We start from the raw sequence: 15,414 nt of genomic DNA, 5'->3' as shown, positions 1-15,414 counted from the left end.
AATAATCGACTGCGATTGGTCAATTCTTAGGCTGGGTCTACATAGGATGTAGTAAGTCGTGTCGGAAGAAATTGACCAATCACAGTTCACTATTCTTCGATCGTAAGGAGAATAATGAACTGTGATTGGTCTATTTCTTCCGACACGACTTACGACATCCAATGTAGACCCAGCCTTATGCGACTGACTGAATTGACCAATCGCAGTCGATTATTCTTACGACTATGTACGACCATTGTAGACAGAACCGAGAATCATTGTAGCGGAGGCTTTAAAGCCTCGTCTACATAGAAGTTGTAAAGTCGTAGTCGTAAAGGCCAATGTCCACGATGCTAGAACTTGATCCAAGTTCTAGTTTCGAGAAACGTGTAGCCAATCAATTTGCATACCCTTATTTAAATTGTTGGAAAGTATTCATTCGACATTGCATTCGCGGTCTTTTTTATTTGATATTTGCGTATCGAAGGTGAAAGAATATCGAATAATCGATAGTATCGAATGTCGACAGACACCTCTATCGTCCGCGCGAACGCGTGGCGAGACGCAACGCACGCACGCGCTTCGACAACTGTCACTATCGCGGGTGGAGAAAGGGAAAAAGAAAAGTGGTGGAAAAACGAGAGGAACCCGCGAGTCGAAGGAGCCGGAGGTAGATAGACGGCGCGACGGCGCGGCGTGGCGCTGCTGGTCGCGGCAGGGGAACGGGAAAGGGAAAGGGAAACGTTGCGCTGCCGCTGCCGACGAAGGTGCCGCCGGACCGGACACGTACATGTATACGTGCGGCGCGGCGTAGCGTGTGTGTGCGGCTCTCCGGCTGGACGACAGCGAGCGAGCGAGAGCGAAAGAGAGAGAGAGGGATCTCGCCGGAAGATTTTCGTTATGTATCGATTTACTACGTAAATACGTGTTCTCCCTCGCGCGGCAAACGAAGCGGCAGATGGAGCACGCGGAATGAGAGGCTGCGGCACCGGTAGCGAGACAGGTAAGACGTCCCCGTCCTCACCCCGGCCTACCTCGCGCACGGCCGCCCGCCGCCGCGTTTCGTCGTCCCGTATCTTCGCCCCCGTCCCCGCCCCCGCCCCCTCGCCCCGCCGTATAGGTTAGAGGGCCGATCTTGTTCGCCGAAACGACGACGACGGTAATGACGACGTTGATTTCGCGAACGGCGCGAAATGATGTAACGAGACCTCGCGTGATTGCGTTATCTGCGCGCGTCCCCAGTCGCTCGCGTCGGATTCCGCGTGGCCTCGTCGTCGTCGACTCCGCCGCGCGTGCAACGACCACATGCTCGCGCCCGGGGCGCTGCTCCTCGGTAACCTGGGACCTGCGACCCTCCGTCGGGCTCGTCGCCTCCTTTCCCTCTCGCTGATGCAATTTTGCGACGTTAGATAATATCGCGCCGGGAACAGGGGGACGGTCTAGGGGCGAGGATCCGCGGCGTCTAATGTCTCCCTAATATTGTGCACAGCAAGAAGACATGGAAGCCGCGGTGATAGAAGTTCTACGACAGGCGGTCAGTCAGGACCCCAACGTCTTCAAGTCTGCGGAGGAAACGCTGAAGCAATGGGAGACTCAGCAAGGATTTTATATAGCGTTATATGTAAGTATCCTGCTCCAAAAACGAGTCTTCTTCATTTTACAGGTCTATGTTCGCTGGGTTTCCCATGTGCGTACTGGATGTATGGAACGTCACATGGGACGATGATACACTTGTACAGCAGATCTCTATTATTTTTTTCTTAGGATTGCCTTGCGTAGTGTTACACATTTTTTTAGCATCGATCTGAAACTTGTGAGTGATGCAAACGTTTTTTTTTTTAGAATGTTCTTTCAAATCATTCCTTGGCTATTGAAGTCAGATGGATGGCTGTAGTGTATCTGAAGATCGGGGTTGAGAGATACTGGAGGAAAAATGCGCCAAAGTAAGAAGCGCGTCGTGTTGTACACAAGTTAGATACTCTTGTACCGACAGCAGTTTGTTTAATAATGCATGCTGTTGTTTCAGCGCGATCGAAGACAATGAGAAGGAATTTCTGCGGCAGCACCTGCTCAGGAATTTCGAAGAACCTATGAATCCATTAGCTGTACAATTAGCAGTCGTTATTGCCAAGATAGCAAGGTAACGTATGCAACATAATGCATGTATTAAAACGCATGTGATCTCTTTATCCCGCAATTTATCTTACAGGTATGATTGCCCTAGAGAATGGGGTACACTGGTACCGACACTGTTGGAAGTTATAAGGCAGGAAAATCCCTTGGCGCAGCGTCGGGCGTTGTTGACGCTGCAGCATGTCGTTAAGGCTTTGGCATCTCGACGCTTAGCCGACGGACAGAGGCTCTTCCGAGAATTGACTGCGACCATGTTCAATTTTATTCTAAACCTATGGAACACTTACACCGAATCCTTCCTGATTATGGCGTCCAATGGGGCCGACGTCAATCAGACACAGGAAACCTTAGAAAAAGCACTTCTACTATTAAGAATACTTAGGCAACTGATCGTAAATGGTTTCTCCAAACCATCCGAATCTCAAGATGCCATGTTGTTTCTGAAAGTCGTTTTCGAGCGTGCAAGGGCCTGCCTTGAGTGCCGTTAGTATTCTCCGTTTAAGACGAACGTCTTTCAAGTGTCGTTTAAATTGAGTTTGATATGTGTTGCAGAAGTATCATATCGTACTGTTTCTTTTTTTTCCGTAGGAAAAACATTAGCCTCTAGAGGCGTGCAAGTGGATATGTGCGAGAAGTTTATAATACATTTGACCAAAGTTTTAATAGGAGTCTTAGAGATGCATCCGTTTTGCTACGTGGAACTCATACCGACTTCACTAGAGTTCTCCGTTTTTTACTGCTTCACAGAAGCTGGCCAAGCGTTAGCATTTGAAAGATTTATTATTCAGTGTCTAAATTTAGTAAAAACCATTTTATTATCGACGTATTACAGACCAGCTAAGGTTATTGAACGTACGTAGAGCTGTGTCATTTTCTTGCTTGTTCATGCGTTTTCCATATTAATGATCGTTCTTCCTTTATCGAAACAGAGACGAAAGATTCATTGGTTTTGAGGGCGTGTCAATTGAGGCAAGAGTTTTTCACACCGGAAACATTAACGGAGATTTGCTCCAGGCTCGTCACGCATTACTTCCTTTTGACACCTGCGGATCTTGAAATGTGGGATACTAACCCAGAAAATTTCGGTACGCGTGGAATTATATACTTCAAATCGTATTCAGAATAATATCACATGAGATGAAGATGTGATTAAGTTAAAACAGAACTGTATTTAACTAGTTTCTTAAGAACAGTTCTGTTAAGTATCTTAAATACAGAAAAAAATAGAATATTAGAAAGGTATTGCTTGTTTCAGCTATTGACGACGGCGGAGAATCGTGGAAATATAGTTTGAGGGTGAGTCAAAGATATTGTAGAAAAATTACTAAAATGTATAATTATTTTGTAAACGTGTCGTAATGCGAGTGTATGTTGCATTGCAGCCTTGCACAGAATCCTTATTTTTGGCGATCTTCCATCACTTTAGAGATGTTCTCGCTTCGGTTCTGGTTGATTTGATGCGACAGCATCACCAACCTGTCGATCCCAACAACCTGCACGCAATTCTAGTGAAGGACGCGGTTTATCGCGCGGTTGGATTGGCCGCATTCGATTTGTATGACGAAGTAAGAGAATAGAATTTAAAAAATTTTATATAAACGGTTGATTGATTTAATTATTGTGTATTTATGCGACAGGTGAACTTCGACCAGTGGTTTTCGACGACTCTAAAAGAGGAATTAAAGGTCCGAAATAACAATTATAGGATTATCAGAAGACGTGTGTGTTGGCTGATTGGTCAATGGACGAGTACGTTAAAGATTTTACCGAAAATATACTCGATTGTTCACTGTTTGTTACTTGCGAATTTTACTTTTTGCAGATATTAAATTAAGTGCGGAATTGAGGCCGGAATTGTACAAGCTCTTGGTAGAAACACTAAATCCCGAGGAGGATTTGGGGGTTCGTTTAGCAGTGAGCAACGCCTTGAAACGAGCGATCGATGATTTTCAGTTTAATTCGGAGGAGTTTATTCCTTTCCTAGAGCCAATCTTCTCTCTACTTTTCGCACTTCTTAAGGAAGTAAACGAATGCGATACAAAGGTACGCGCAAAGAACTAGCATTTATCTCTTCTTAATATTTTCAAGTTATTTCTCACAAATTTTTCGATCTTTCAGATGCATGTGCTGTATGTGCTATCTTTCATCATCGAACGTGTCGGCAGTCTAATCAAGCCGCATGTCGGTGCATTCAGCTCCTATCTACCTGAACTTTGGCAGCAATCAGAGGTGTACAATATGCTGAGGTGCGCCATAGTATCGACTCTGATACACTTGGAGAAGGTGCGACTTATACTACACCAAATGGTGGATCTAATTGATGGATAAAATCTTTTTTAATTTTTCATGTTTTTTTTCTATCGTTGTATTGACAGGCTCTAGGTTCTGAGAGCGTTCTTCTGGAGCCATTAGTAGTAAACGTCGTAGCTCTGAGTGTCGATGTCAATCAAGAGGGGCACGTTTATTTATTAGAAGATGGATTGGAATTGTGGATAGCTTTATTGGAAAACACGCCTACACCGACTCCAGCCATAATGGATCTCTTTAGAAACATACCAGCGTTATTGGGTTAGTGATACTGGGCTGTTAATGATTGCTAACAGATCTTGATGATTTGTGATGACGTAAGCTCTTTCCTCTGTCTTCAGATCAATCGTCGGAGAATCTGCGTTTATGTTTGTATGTAATTCAAGTGTACATATTGCTGAGTCCGCAAGATTTCTTTACTCAGAGGGGATCGGTGGTCATCGAGTCGTTGAAATCGTTGCTCAGTGATCTGCGGTCCGAGGGTAAAGTGATGGTGCTCAGATTATTCGAGATTTGCCTCAGAGCTTCTCCTCAACAGGGTGCGGAACTGATAAAGACTGTTTTGCTAAAGATATTCGAGTAAGTAAATGTTTTTGCTAAAAATATCTTTGTGTCGCACGAGTATTTACAACGCAATGTGATTTGTTTAACAGGGGAGTTTACAACGGTGAAGAATACCCGTTGGTCATGACCATGAATCTGTCTATCGTCGCGAGAGTTTTACTAGGTTCCCGTGATATGTTTGTACAGGTAAGAAAACTTTTATCTCGATCACGATTTTCCCCCACAAGCTCGTCCAGTAATGAAGAATATTGTCGTAGATAATCAGCGATCTAACGCAGAGTATAGGAACTGAAACCAGAGACGTTGTACTCGGAAAACTAGTGCACAGCTGGGTCAACGCAATGCCACAGGTGTCTCAGACTGAAAGGCGCAAATTACTAGCCCTTGCGCTCTGTTCTTTCCTCGGGGCGAACAGTCCGCCCACGGTTCTCGAGCATTTCCCACAGATAATTTCGAACATCGTCGAGACGCTCAACGATATTACGAAGTTTGACGATATGGGCTATCCTGTTGAGTAAGATTTGAAATTTTATTTTTCTACGCATGTCGGGATAAAGACGAGTCGAATGGGATAATGCGAGAGTCTTGTCTCAATCTTGTAATATTTATTAACAAATATTTTGTAATAGGAATCTTTTACAATTATTCGTCATTGAAAAATATTCCAATGTTACATTAATTCGGGGTGTCCTAATTACTTCCATTGTTCATGTAAGGCTGAAAGAAAGTCAAGTAGTGTACTCTGTAAAATGTGCAACAGAATGAAAATTGTTCTAGTTCCTTAATGATTACCGATCAGCCTAGTCCTTCGCAGTATGAGGATGTGGATTATGAAACCGAACACGCTCAACGCCAGAAGAGACTCGTCTTCAGTGATCCTGTGCACAGTATATCTTTGAAGGATACGCTTCAAAGTCAGGTGAGAATCTCTCACGAGTATATTCTGGATTTTTGGGACAGTCGTCCAGGGACTCTAAAGTCTTTTTCCGAAATTCTCAGTTGGTTACGCTGCGAGGTATAGTTGGCGACCATCAATTTGACCAATTGATGCTTACTCTCAACCCCGACATCGACGAACAACTCAAGGACTACATATCGCTGTGAGGGGAAAAACAAGATCAAAACCACGATGCAGGATGTTTCGTCAAATGCTACATAAACGTATGAAGCTTTACGGCGTTCTACTGTAAAACGGTACTATTTTATTGTATAATACCATCTGTTTCATTGTATTAATAATGATAATAAAAGTAATCTTGGCCTTGTTTGTTTCCGAAGCTTATAATCTCTGACTCCTCGAGATAGCGACAGTGATGCATCTTTTCACTTAAGTGCGCGCGATTTGCAGGCTCGTGAATTAAGATTAAAGCTTCACAAACAATTGCATCGATAAAGGAGAACAGAAAGGATGCACGTAAAAATTACTTGAAAAACAAAAACTGAGGAACACAATATGAGTTTGGTAGTAGATTCCTTTTACTGTATTGACCTCTTTCATGTGTTTGTTTAAAAAAGCTTTTAAACAATTCGATTTTACGTTACAGCGAGGTTCCGTTAATTAAATTTCGACAAAACTGCCCCTTTCTATTCTCACCGATTCAATCGTTTTACCATTCAATCATTCATCGTCAAGTTTATTTTTAACTGTCCGATGACATTATTGTATTTTTTTTTAATTCGGGACCTGTCGACATTGTATAGAAAAAAACTTTTTTGTTCTTGACAAGGTACGTATAATTTGTTACAGACTGACACGTCACGGTAAGTCAACATTTCATTCTTCCCAGTAAACACCGTGCATCAGTTATTACATTGCGTTTATGTTACAATTGGATTACGTTCCGCGGTGTCTTTCGCAAAAAATTGCGCAAATCGAACGTCCGTCGATACCTCGATACCTCGACCAGTCGATTTCCTCGCGTATCGATGTCCCCACTCCGCGGCCATGCGCGACCCCCGATCGGTTTTATTCTCCCCCGCCCTGCGGGATGACTCATTGCCGCGCCGGACGCGACTCTCGCGCTGTCTGGCGGTGGTGCGCGTAGTCGCGAACAGCTGTCGTCCGTGTGGGCCGTGTGTCAAATCTTGGCAGGGGGTTAGCCGCGAGGAGCCGCCGTCGGGGCCTGCTGCGGTACCCGGGGGGCCTGGTTTGCCGAGCCGTCCAGCGGAAGTTTCTCCCCGCGGTAAGTGAAACCGACGCGCCACGTCGCGTAACTCGCCCGTCGTCGTCGTCGTCGTCGTCGTCGTCGTCGCCCGAGCCGGGGGGGGCGACGTGTGCAGCGAGCGCGGCGCGTAACGAAGCCGCGTACGAGCAGCCTTGCTCCGATTACGTGTGCACGACGCTCGGCTCGGCGCGCGCTCGATCGATTCGCGCTCGGACGACGCGCACTCCCGCGAACCTGGAGCACCTGTCACCGCGCCCGGTCACCGGGGCGACGACATTCGGATAGGCAGGCTGCCGTCCGCCGACCGGCGTCTGACATTTCGCGTCCGCCGGTTCGCCGCGGCGCGGGGCGGCCCCGGCGGATTTTTGAATCATCACTGAATGAGCGTGGGCGTGTCACGTGACCGATCGTAGCGTGCCTGTAGTCTACCCTCGCGCCCACATTCCGGGGGGAGAGAGAGAGAGAGAGAGAGAGAGAGACCATTGATGACTCCCCTCGACATCCGACAGGCTGTGCCTGGCAGCTGCGAGCCTGTAATCGGAGTCGGAGGGAGATCCGGCTCTCCGATACTCGCTCTCCCTTCCTCTCCAGCCTAGATTACACCTCTGTCTACGGAGATCGACGATAGACCGCGATGGACGAGCACGCTCGATCGCGCTGGCCGTAACTCGAATCTTGTAACACGTCCGAGTTAATGCCTGGGACTCGTGATTTCTTCCGTCTACCCGGATAGCGCGGGGAAATTCTTTTTCAATTCCCGAGCGGGTGCAACGAATTCCCTTTCCGCCCCGTTTTCTGTCCCGAAAACGTTCCCGGGGGTTGAAAAGGGAACCCGCTTTTCTGCTACTGACCGATTCTGACCTCTTCTTTTCGGTTGTTTAGAGATAATCTTCGTGTGCGGGGGATAACGTCAATTTACCTCCGCGAGAAGTCGGAAGGTAACGCTTCCGTGGGGATCCTTTTTCACCTGCCGGAAGAGAACGTTTTGAGTTTAGTTTGGACAGCTTGCTCCGTTACGTGAAAGATTGAGTCCTCTTTGAATTCGCAGCGACCACCTGTGTGTTAATTGGGCAACGCGTTCGCGTATTATGCACAGACTGCAGAGGCTCGGTGAAGAGATAAAGCTCTCGCGTGATTTTTCAACGTCGACAATTAAATTCGCGAAATCTTGATATTCCGGCATCGAGAGGCAATCATTCGCCCTGCAGCCCGAATTATGATACGTTGAACAGCGGCGGACGCGCAGTCGACGATTCCCATCGACCGTTGGTCGATTTTAATAGGCAATTAGCGATCTGTAATCATCTGTAATTAGCATCCAAATCGGAGCGTCCCCGTTTTTGTTTCCTTGTTTTTTTTTTCGCGTGCCGCGCGGAAGATCGATACGCGGCTTCCGCTCGCCGATCGATACCCGGCTCTCGCGTCGCTTAATATACGGGGCTTAATGACAAATAAATTTAATATTCGCCGCAGGTTCGAACGGCGAGGGGCCGCTGCGGCACCGCCGGGCGGCGGAAAGAGGAGAAAAAAAATACGCTCCCGCGCGTTCGCGATTCTCCGCTTCGATTCCCTTTTCATTGCCATCCCGGCGCATCCGCTTTGACCTCCGACTTTATCCGCGTATCGTCGTCGCGTCCGCAGAGCTGCCCGGCCGCAAGCTGCGCGATCGCGAAAATTCAGGGATGAAACTTGCGCTTGACCCCCCCCCCCCCCGGTCGAGCGGGTGCTCTCGCCGTGGAATAAAGGAGGCGTTCCCTCGCCGGGCTAGCAGGCAGTGAGAAATTTCGTCGAGTTGCACCGGCAAGTGAATTACTTGCCGAGCTGCGCGGCGTCTAAACTCCGCCTGTACGCAAATTCGAGCGAATGAGTTTGAATAATAGGGGATTCGTTGAATTAAGGTGGCGAAATGGAGAAGAATCGACACAGGGATCTGCCCCCGCGACTTTTCCAGGGAGAACGGACGACTCAAAGGGAGATTAATGCGAATTGCGTCGGGGAAATTCCGAGTGACCAACCGCCGCGGTTGGCGACAGGGGACTCCTCGTCCCTCCTGCGGTCTCTTTTGTTTCTGTGTATTTAATTTTCGCGGTAAATATTATATCAGCAGCTGTCGATGAATTATAGCCGATGAGTTTTATTATTGCGCTTAGCGATACACGCGCGCGCGCGCGCGATAAGATAATGGTAATTCAGAAAGGAAGATTTCGCGGCGAAAATCTGAGGAAATGGAATATATTAAAGATATATTAAATATGGTGGGGGAGAAAAAGCGCAGTTTAGAGGCACGCGCTGTTGAAGAAAAATGGATGAAAATCCACATTTCATTTCTACGCGGGTAAAAGTCTCGTTAACACTTTATTGTATGTAACGAGCAGCTGCCGTATGCAACGAACAAGCCGTTCGGTGTAACGAGATATGATTGTGGATCACAGTGTCTACATCAATATGTACGCAATTCAGCGTAATGAAATGTCGGCGTTAATTAATATTTCGATGCCAGATTCGATGTGTAACGAGTGGGTAGAGTTTAACGTAACGCGATTTTACCAACCCCTCGGCGACGGTCCCCGTATACATTCTCGTCAAATAAATACTGGAGATTATTCAACAAAACACAAAATATTGATTTAATCATCCAAATTTATGTTGTCGCCTTCAAAATAGGCCCCACTTGAAGCGATACACTTGTGCCAACGAATAATCCAGTCGTTGAAACACTTCTTATAGGCACTTTCCGGTACGGCCTTCAGCTCCTTCTGCGAATTTTGTTTTATGGCTCCAATGGACCCAAAACGTCTTCCACGAAGTGGTAATTTGAGTTTCGGGAACAAGAAAAAGTCACACGGGGCCGTATCTGGCGAATACGGTGCTTGCTCGATGACATTCGTTGAGTTTTTGGTCAAAAATTCGCGTACAAGGATCGATGTGTGGGACGGCGCATTATCGTGGTGCAAAATCCAAGAATTGTTCTTCCACAAACCTGGCCTTTTCCGGCGAACATTCTCTCTCAAACGCCTCATAACGCCCAGATAATATTGTTTGTTAACTGTTTGACGATTTTCCATCACCATTTCCTTCACCTTGTCGATGTTTTCGTCAGTCGAAGACGTTGAAGATCGACCGGAACGAGGCAAGTCTTCAACCACTTCTCGGCCTTCTTTGAATGTTTTGTACCACTCGTATGCCCGTGTTTTCGACAAAGCTGACTCACCGCAGGCCTTCTTCAATATTTTCAACGATTCAGCACAAGATATTTCGTTGGCGACACAAAATTTGAGGCAAACTCTTTGTTCGATACTTTTATCCATTTTAAAAATCGCGGAACATACTTGAGGTCGACTAACAAAACCAACAGCTACAAACTGATTGACAGACGGCGTCAAAACTTTACGTGACAATTAGGTACATTGGTAACAATTTACAGCAAATAATTCTTTTTCATGCCTTTTACGCGGGATTTTTAAATGAACAATTCCCGGTATTTATTTGACAGAATGTATTTCTTCCCCGTCCTGAATTTTCCATGGATATCCTTATTTATATTTTAGCGCGTCCTTTTAAAGTTTCCATGGAGATTGTGGGGGTACGTCGTGCGGAAAGTGATAATCTTTATGAAATGTCGTAAATAATGCACGGCGGGTAAAACTGCGCGGGACACGTGGCCCGAACACACGAAAAGATTTAAGCAGTAAAACTTAACCCAGAGAACATGCATGTCTAAAAGACATCTTTAAGACGTCTTTTAGACATAGGACGTCTAATAGGCGTCTTAAAGATGTCTTTTAGACATGCAGGTTCTCTGGGAAGACTTAAGAATTTCAACCAATCGGAATTCTCAGCATTGCTTAAGTCTCAAAATGGCTGCTTACGTTGCTTACGATACTGCTGGAGTGAGTTTGCACTTTTGCACTTTTTTAACCTAAAAACTGTCAGTTCGCGGAAACATTTGTGTAATATACAAATTAAATGGTTTACGTGTACAGATCGAAAGCAGCTTGCTATTCCGGTTAAATTAAAGAACAACATGGCGCACCACTAAGTAATAATAGTGAGCAATATAAATATATATTACATGTACTGTATGTTGCTATTATTTTTTATTAGACTTACAATTAGTTTCAGTGGTGCCATGGTGTTCTTTAATTTAGCCGGAATAGCAAGCTGCTTTCGATCCGTACGCGTAAACCATTTAATTTGTATATTAGACAAATGTTTCCACGAAACAGACAGTTTTAAGTGCAAAAGGTGCAAACTCACTCCAGCATCTCCTTACGTCACGGGGTATCAAACGGCGTGTCCGAAAACGCGGTGCGGTGATCGCGCGGGAAAATCTCGCCGAGATAATTTCGCGATATCGGCGGGTACGTCGATTATCGCCGATCTCGCAAGGAATGATTTCACCGCGCGACGGATTAGGATCGCGAACGAAAATAAACTACGTGCCGTCGAATGCGCGCCGCGAGCGTTTTAACGTGTTAATTTAACGCGTCGACGGCCCAGACGGCGCTGCTCAAGTGTATCCTACAATTGACAGTGCTGTTTAAAACGCCACGGCGAATTGAATTAGCGCGCGATATCGCAGCGAGAATTGTATCGCGACAATTTATCCGAATTAGGCGAGACAATGCGAGCGTATCAGCCGTGATTTATTTACTTTCGGCGCAAGACAAACAACGTCATTATGAACATGACAGAGATGTCGGCGTGACAAGTAAACGTTAATTCTTTCGCGCTATCGTAGTAATTAATCTTGGCGTAAAATCGATACTAGGATGCACGTAATCGACTCTTATCGATTTGACAGAGCGCGAAAATGAGCCGGAATATTTATTGCTAACATTCGCGAAAATACGACGTTGTCCCACGTGAATAATGAGTATCGCGGTTGTATTAATGTAATTCGATGATTGGCCTGGAAACGGTGCATTTTTTTACCCGTCATTACGCTTCGATCATTCTCTTAATTAATTAAGTTCTTAATTTTTAACACGGGAATCAATTCGTTTTAACGATGCGTCGCGCGTCGGCTTCACCGATGCCCGGCGTAATCAGTTATTTAATTGCGATATATCTTTTCTCTCCCTTTTTCCGCGTGTCCTCGGAAATGGGTTCCTCGGGAAATGACTGCGACTGCCTTATTACCGGTGATATTGGCGCCGATTTCCACCTTGCGCTGAATCCTAATGATTTAGCGACCAGCTGAAAATTCGTTACGGCGAATGCTCGCGGAATCGTTGCAATTGCTTGCAGTGAGGCCTGTGCGATTTTATGGAAACTTGAGAATTAGGCAGTGCACATTTTTACAATGTAGGTACACTGGGAATCACTGATGCCTTCACGGAGAGACCGATATGGTTACCACATGTCTAATTAGGGTTGACACAACCCCAATAAATAGTAATATTTGGGATAGCTATATCTGTGTTTGTCATACATTTTATGGAAACTTGAGAATTAGACAGTGCACATTTTTACAATTATGTATCCGTATTCATAGTCGTTCCTCAATTCTCAAGGGTAGTTTGTCTTTGTCTCGCGTATGGTAAAACGTAGTAGTGAGACAAAGACAGACTAACCTTGAGAATTGAGGAACGACTATGAATACGGATATAGGTACACTGGGAATCACTGATGCCTTCACGGAGAGACCGCTATGGTTACCACATGTCTAATTAGGGTTGACACAACCCCAATAAATAGTAATATTTGGGATAGCTATATCTGTGTTTGTCATACATTGGTATGATAAGCAGTGGAGACAACTGTATGCGTTTTGTGCAGCAAACTTAGTGAATGTTGCAACGCGAAACAATGTAGATGCCCCTACTATTTATACGGCAACATTTTCATTTTAGTTATTTTTGTCTGAGCCGGTCTTTCCGTGTTCCTATATAAATTCGGGTAGAACACATATACATTTAAACAACACATAAGAATCGGCTAATGCGGGTCTAAGGCAAGATGTAGGTAGCCTATACTTGTAATTTATTAAAATGTGAATTCATACACCGTTGAGTTGGCTAAGACACCCGTCACGGATTGAGGGAGGTTCCTGCAGGTTCGAATCCTGGCTGAGGTAATATTTTTCGCAACAAGAATAATTTACAGTACAGGGAGGGGGGGGGGGATATGAATGCTAAATGTAGCATTTAAAAATATAATTACAAATCGTTTATCGATTTAAATGTGTGAATTCGCTGACGATAAGACCGTAAGAAAACTGCGTTACGTCCGAAAAAGGAACCGGCGCGCACGACAAATGTGAAAAGAAACGGTATGTGAATTCACATTTTAATAAATTACAATCATAGGCTACCTACATCTCGCCTTAGACCCGCATTAGCCGATTCTTATGTGTTGTTTCGTTTTACCGAGGGTCGTACTTTAACTCTATTGTACATATACATTTATTCAAGTACTATGCTTATAACTGTTTTCAGTGACAATGCACTGATTGACTTTTGGAGAATAAATACTCGTTCTGCACCCGAATGAGCGTTTAAGCACAAAAATCGTAAATTGCGTAAAATCGAGATACGACCTTGCCGAAGAGATCAGTCGATATATGAATATATAAATCATCGCACGTATGTTTTATAATTATTGAGTGGGATGTAAAAAGATATCTGTTCGACAAACTGATCTTTATGTCGCATTAAAAAAACTGAATAATAAAACAGTCCAAAATCGATATCGGTGCTTTTAGAGTTTTATTATTCAGTCTCATTAGAATCATTTTACACAACTGTTCGAGATAAATTAGTCAAGTTCCACGCCTGTGAGTCGCTTTGAGATAACTCGAGGGGCTTTTCTTGAAAGTCTCGTAAATAATTTAGTAATTTATAACATTAATTATAAGTGAACCAATTAATGAGATTGTTATAACATCCGGTTTAAAAAGACGTAGAAGTGACGGTTTTTTCACAATAATAAGGAATCGCGTCCCTTTATTATGGAAGCTTATAAGTACGTTAAATAAAAATTTATCGTGAAACAAATAAAATATGCGAGGCTCTCAAGTATTGAGCGATATCGAAGTGTATTAAATTTAATTTAGCTGATAAAAGAACATCTCGAATAAGACTATATTATCTGGAATTGTGACGAAGAGATTCAGAATTCAGACGTTGTAGAGAGCAGGCACGTTGAAAGTTTATTCTTCCAGGATCCGCAATATGAAAGACAATGGGGAATCTACCGACGTTGCAAGTTTCCACGAAATGTCGGGTGGTGCTGTTATCAATTTTCATATATCACGTACAGCCGAAGCTACGCGCGCACGGCTGATTAAACGAGAGAGCACACGCGCGACGATAAGGCTCGTGGCGCGACAAAGGATGCGAGTCGCGTGCGGCGATCTCGTCGCCGTCTCCTGCTGCGCGCAATGCGTATTTTTAGAAGTTTGCGGGCGGGGGTGGTCCTTATGACGGATACAGCGAACTTCGATATTACGGCGACGGGAGGGGAAGGATTTTATCGAATGATGCCGGCACCATGACCCAGTCGTACGTGCTCGTCGGGATGAAGGTTTCTTAGCAACGGCCCCGGCGCGTCAAGTTTCGCGAATTTGCAGAAAGTTTCGCGTCCCGGACAAATCAGCGCTCGGCTGCTCGGAGAAAATTCCATTTCACTCATCTATACGGGATACGGAAACTAGCTTGGGAACCGTCCCGCCCCGGTCTGATGAGCTTCGCAAAGTAGTTGGGGATAGGTGACACGTATTTTCTCTGCAGGCATGAAAAAACTATTATCCGCTGTAAAAGTGCGCGTGCACCTGTAAGAGAAGTATCACGGTAAAGAAAGAGCATAAATCGTAATAGAATTTTCGATGCACGGAGATACCGACTAAGGCGAAAATAGCCAGCATTAAAATGTTGCCGTATAAATAGTGGGGGCATCTACGTTGTTCTGTGTTGCAACGTTCGCTAACAATAAGTTTGCTGGGCAAGGCGCATGCGGTTGTCTCCACTACTTACGGGTATGGCAACCACAGATATAGCCGTTCCAAATATTACTATTTATTGGGGGGTTGTGCCAACCCTAATTAGACATGTGGTAACCATATCGGTCTCTCCGTGTGCGATTTATTAATTACATATGTGTGCGGAGAATGGTGCAATTACGTACGTGTGATACAACTGCATAGATTTGCACGTACGATAATATTTATTTTCTCTGCGACATAATTAATGAATTGCATTTAATAAATTACATCTCTTGCTTGAGAATATTCAATTGCATGTCACTTTTTACATTATTTCATTGC

General features: G+C 44.8%; 2 protein-coding genes across 2 annotated transcripts in view; both read left to right on the top strand.

Annotated features, from left to right (window-relative positions):
- Positions 1 to 724: 724 nt before the first annotated feature.
- LOC105560470 (importin-11) lies at positions 725 to 6,250 on the top strand. The gene is made up of 18 exons (XM_012009616.1): positions 725 to 982; positions 1,469 to 1,600; positions 1,822 to 1,922; positions 2,006 to 2,119; positions 2,189 to 2,595; positions 2,701 to 2,964; positions 3,042 to 3,197; positions 3,368 to 3,408; positions 3,495 to 3,677; positions 3,750 to 3,861; positions 3,935 to 4,155; positions 4,231 to 4,395; positions 4,488 to 4,680; positions 4,761 to 4,998; positions 5,073 to 5,169; positions 5,241 to 5,497; positions 5,761 to 5,902; positions 5,983 to 6,250. Exons 2-18 carry the CDS (start codon positions 1,478 to 1,480, stop codon positions 6,085 to 6,087), a joined length of 2,919 nt encoding a protein of 972 aa, XP_011865006.1. The 5' UTR covers positions 725 to 982; positions 1,469 to 1,477; the 3' UTR covers positions 6,088 to 6,250.
- Positions 6,251 to 6,354: 104 nt separating this feature from the next.
- Positions 6,355 to 15,414, top strand: part of LOC105560471 (endophilin-A) — a 38,521-nt gene continuing 29,461 nt past the window's right edge. The window contains exon 1 of the mRNA XM_012009619.1: positions 6,355 to 7,166. The gene's annotated coding sequence lies outside the window, so the exon portion shown is untranslated. The remainder of the gene's footprint in view (positions 7,167 to 15,414) is intronic.

Source organism: Vollenhovia emeryi, unplaced genomic scaffold (assembly GCF_000949405.1).
Source record: "Vollenhovia emeryi isolate VEMERY1.0 unplaced genomic scaffold, V.emery_V1.0 DF939229.1, whole genome shotgun sequence".
NCBI lineage: Eukaryota > Metazoa > Arthropoda > Insecta > Hymenoptera > Formicidae > Vollenhovia > Vollenhovia emeryi.
This window is presented reverse-complemented; position numbering and strand designations above follow the sequence as displayed.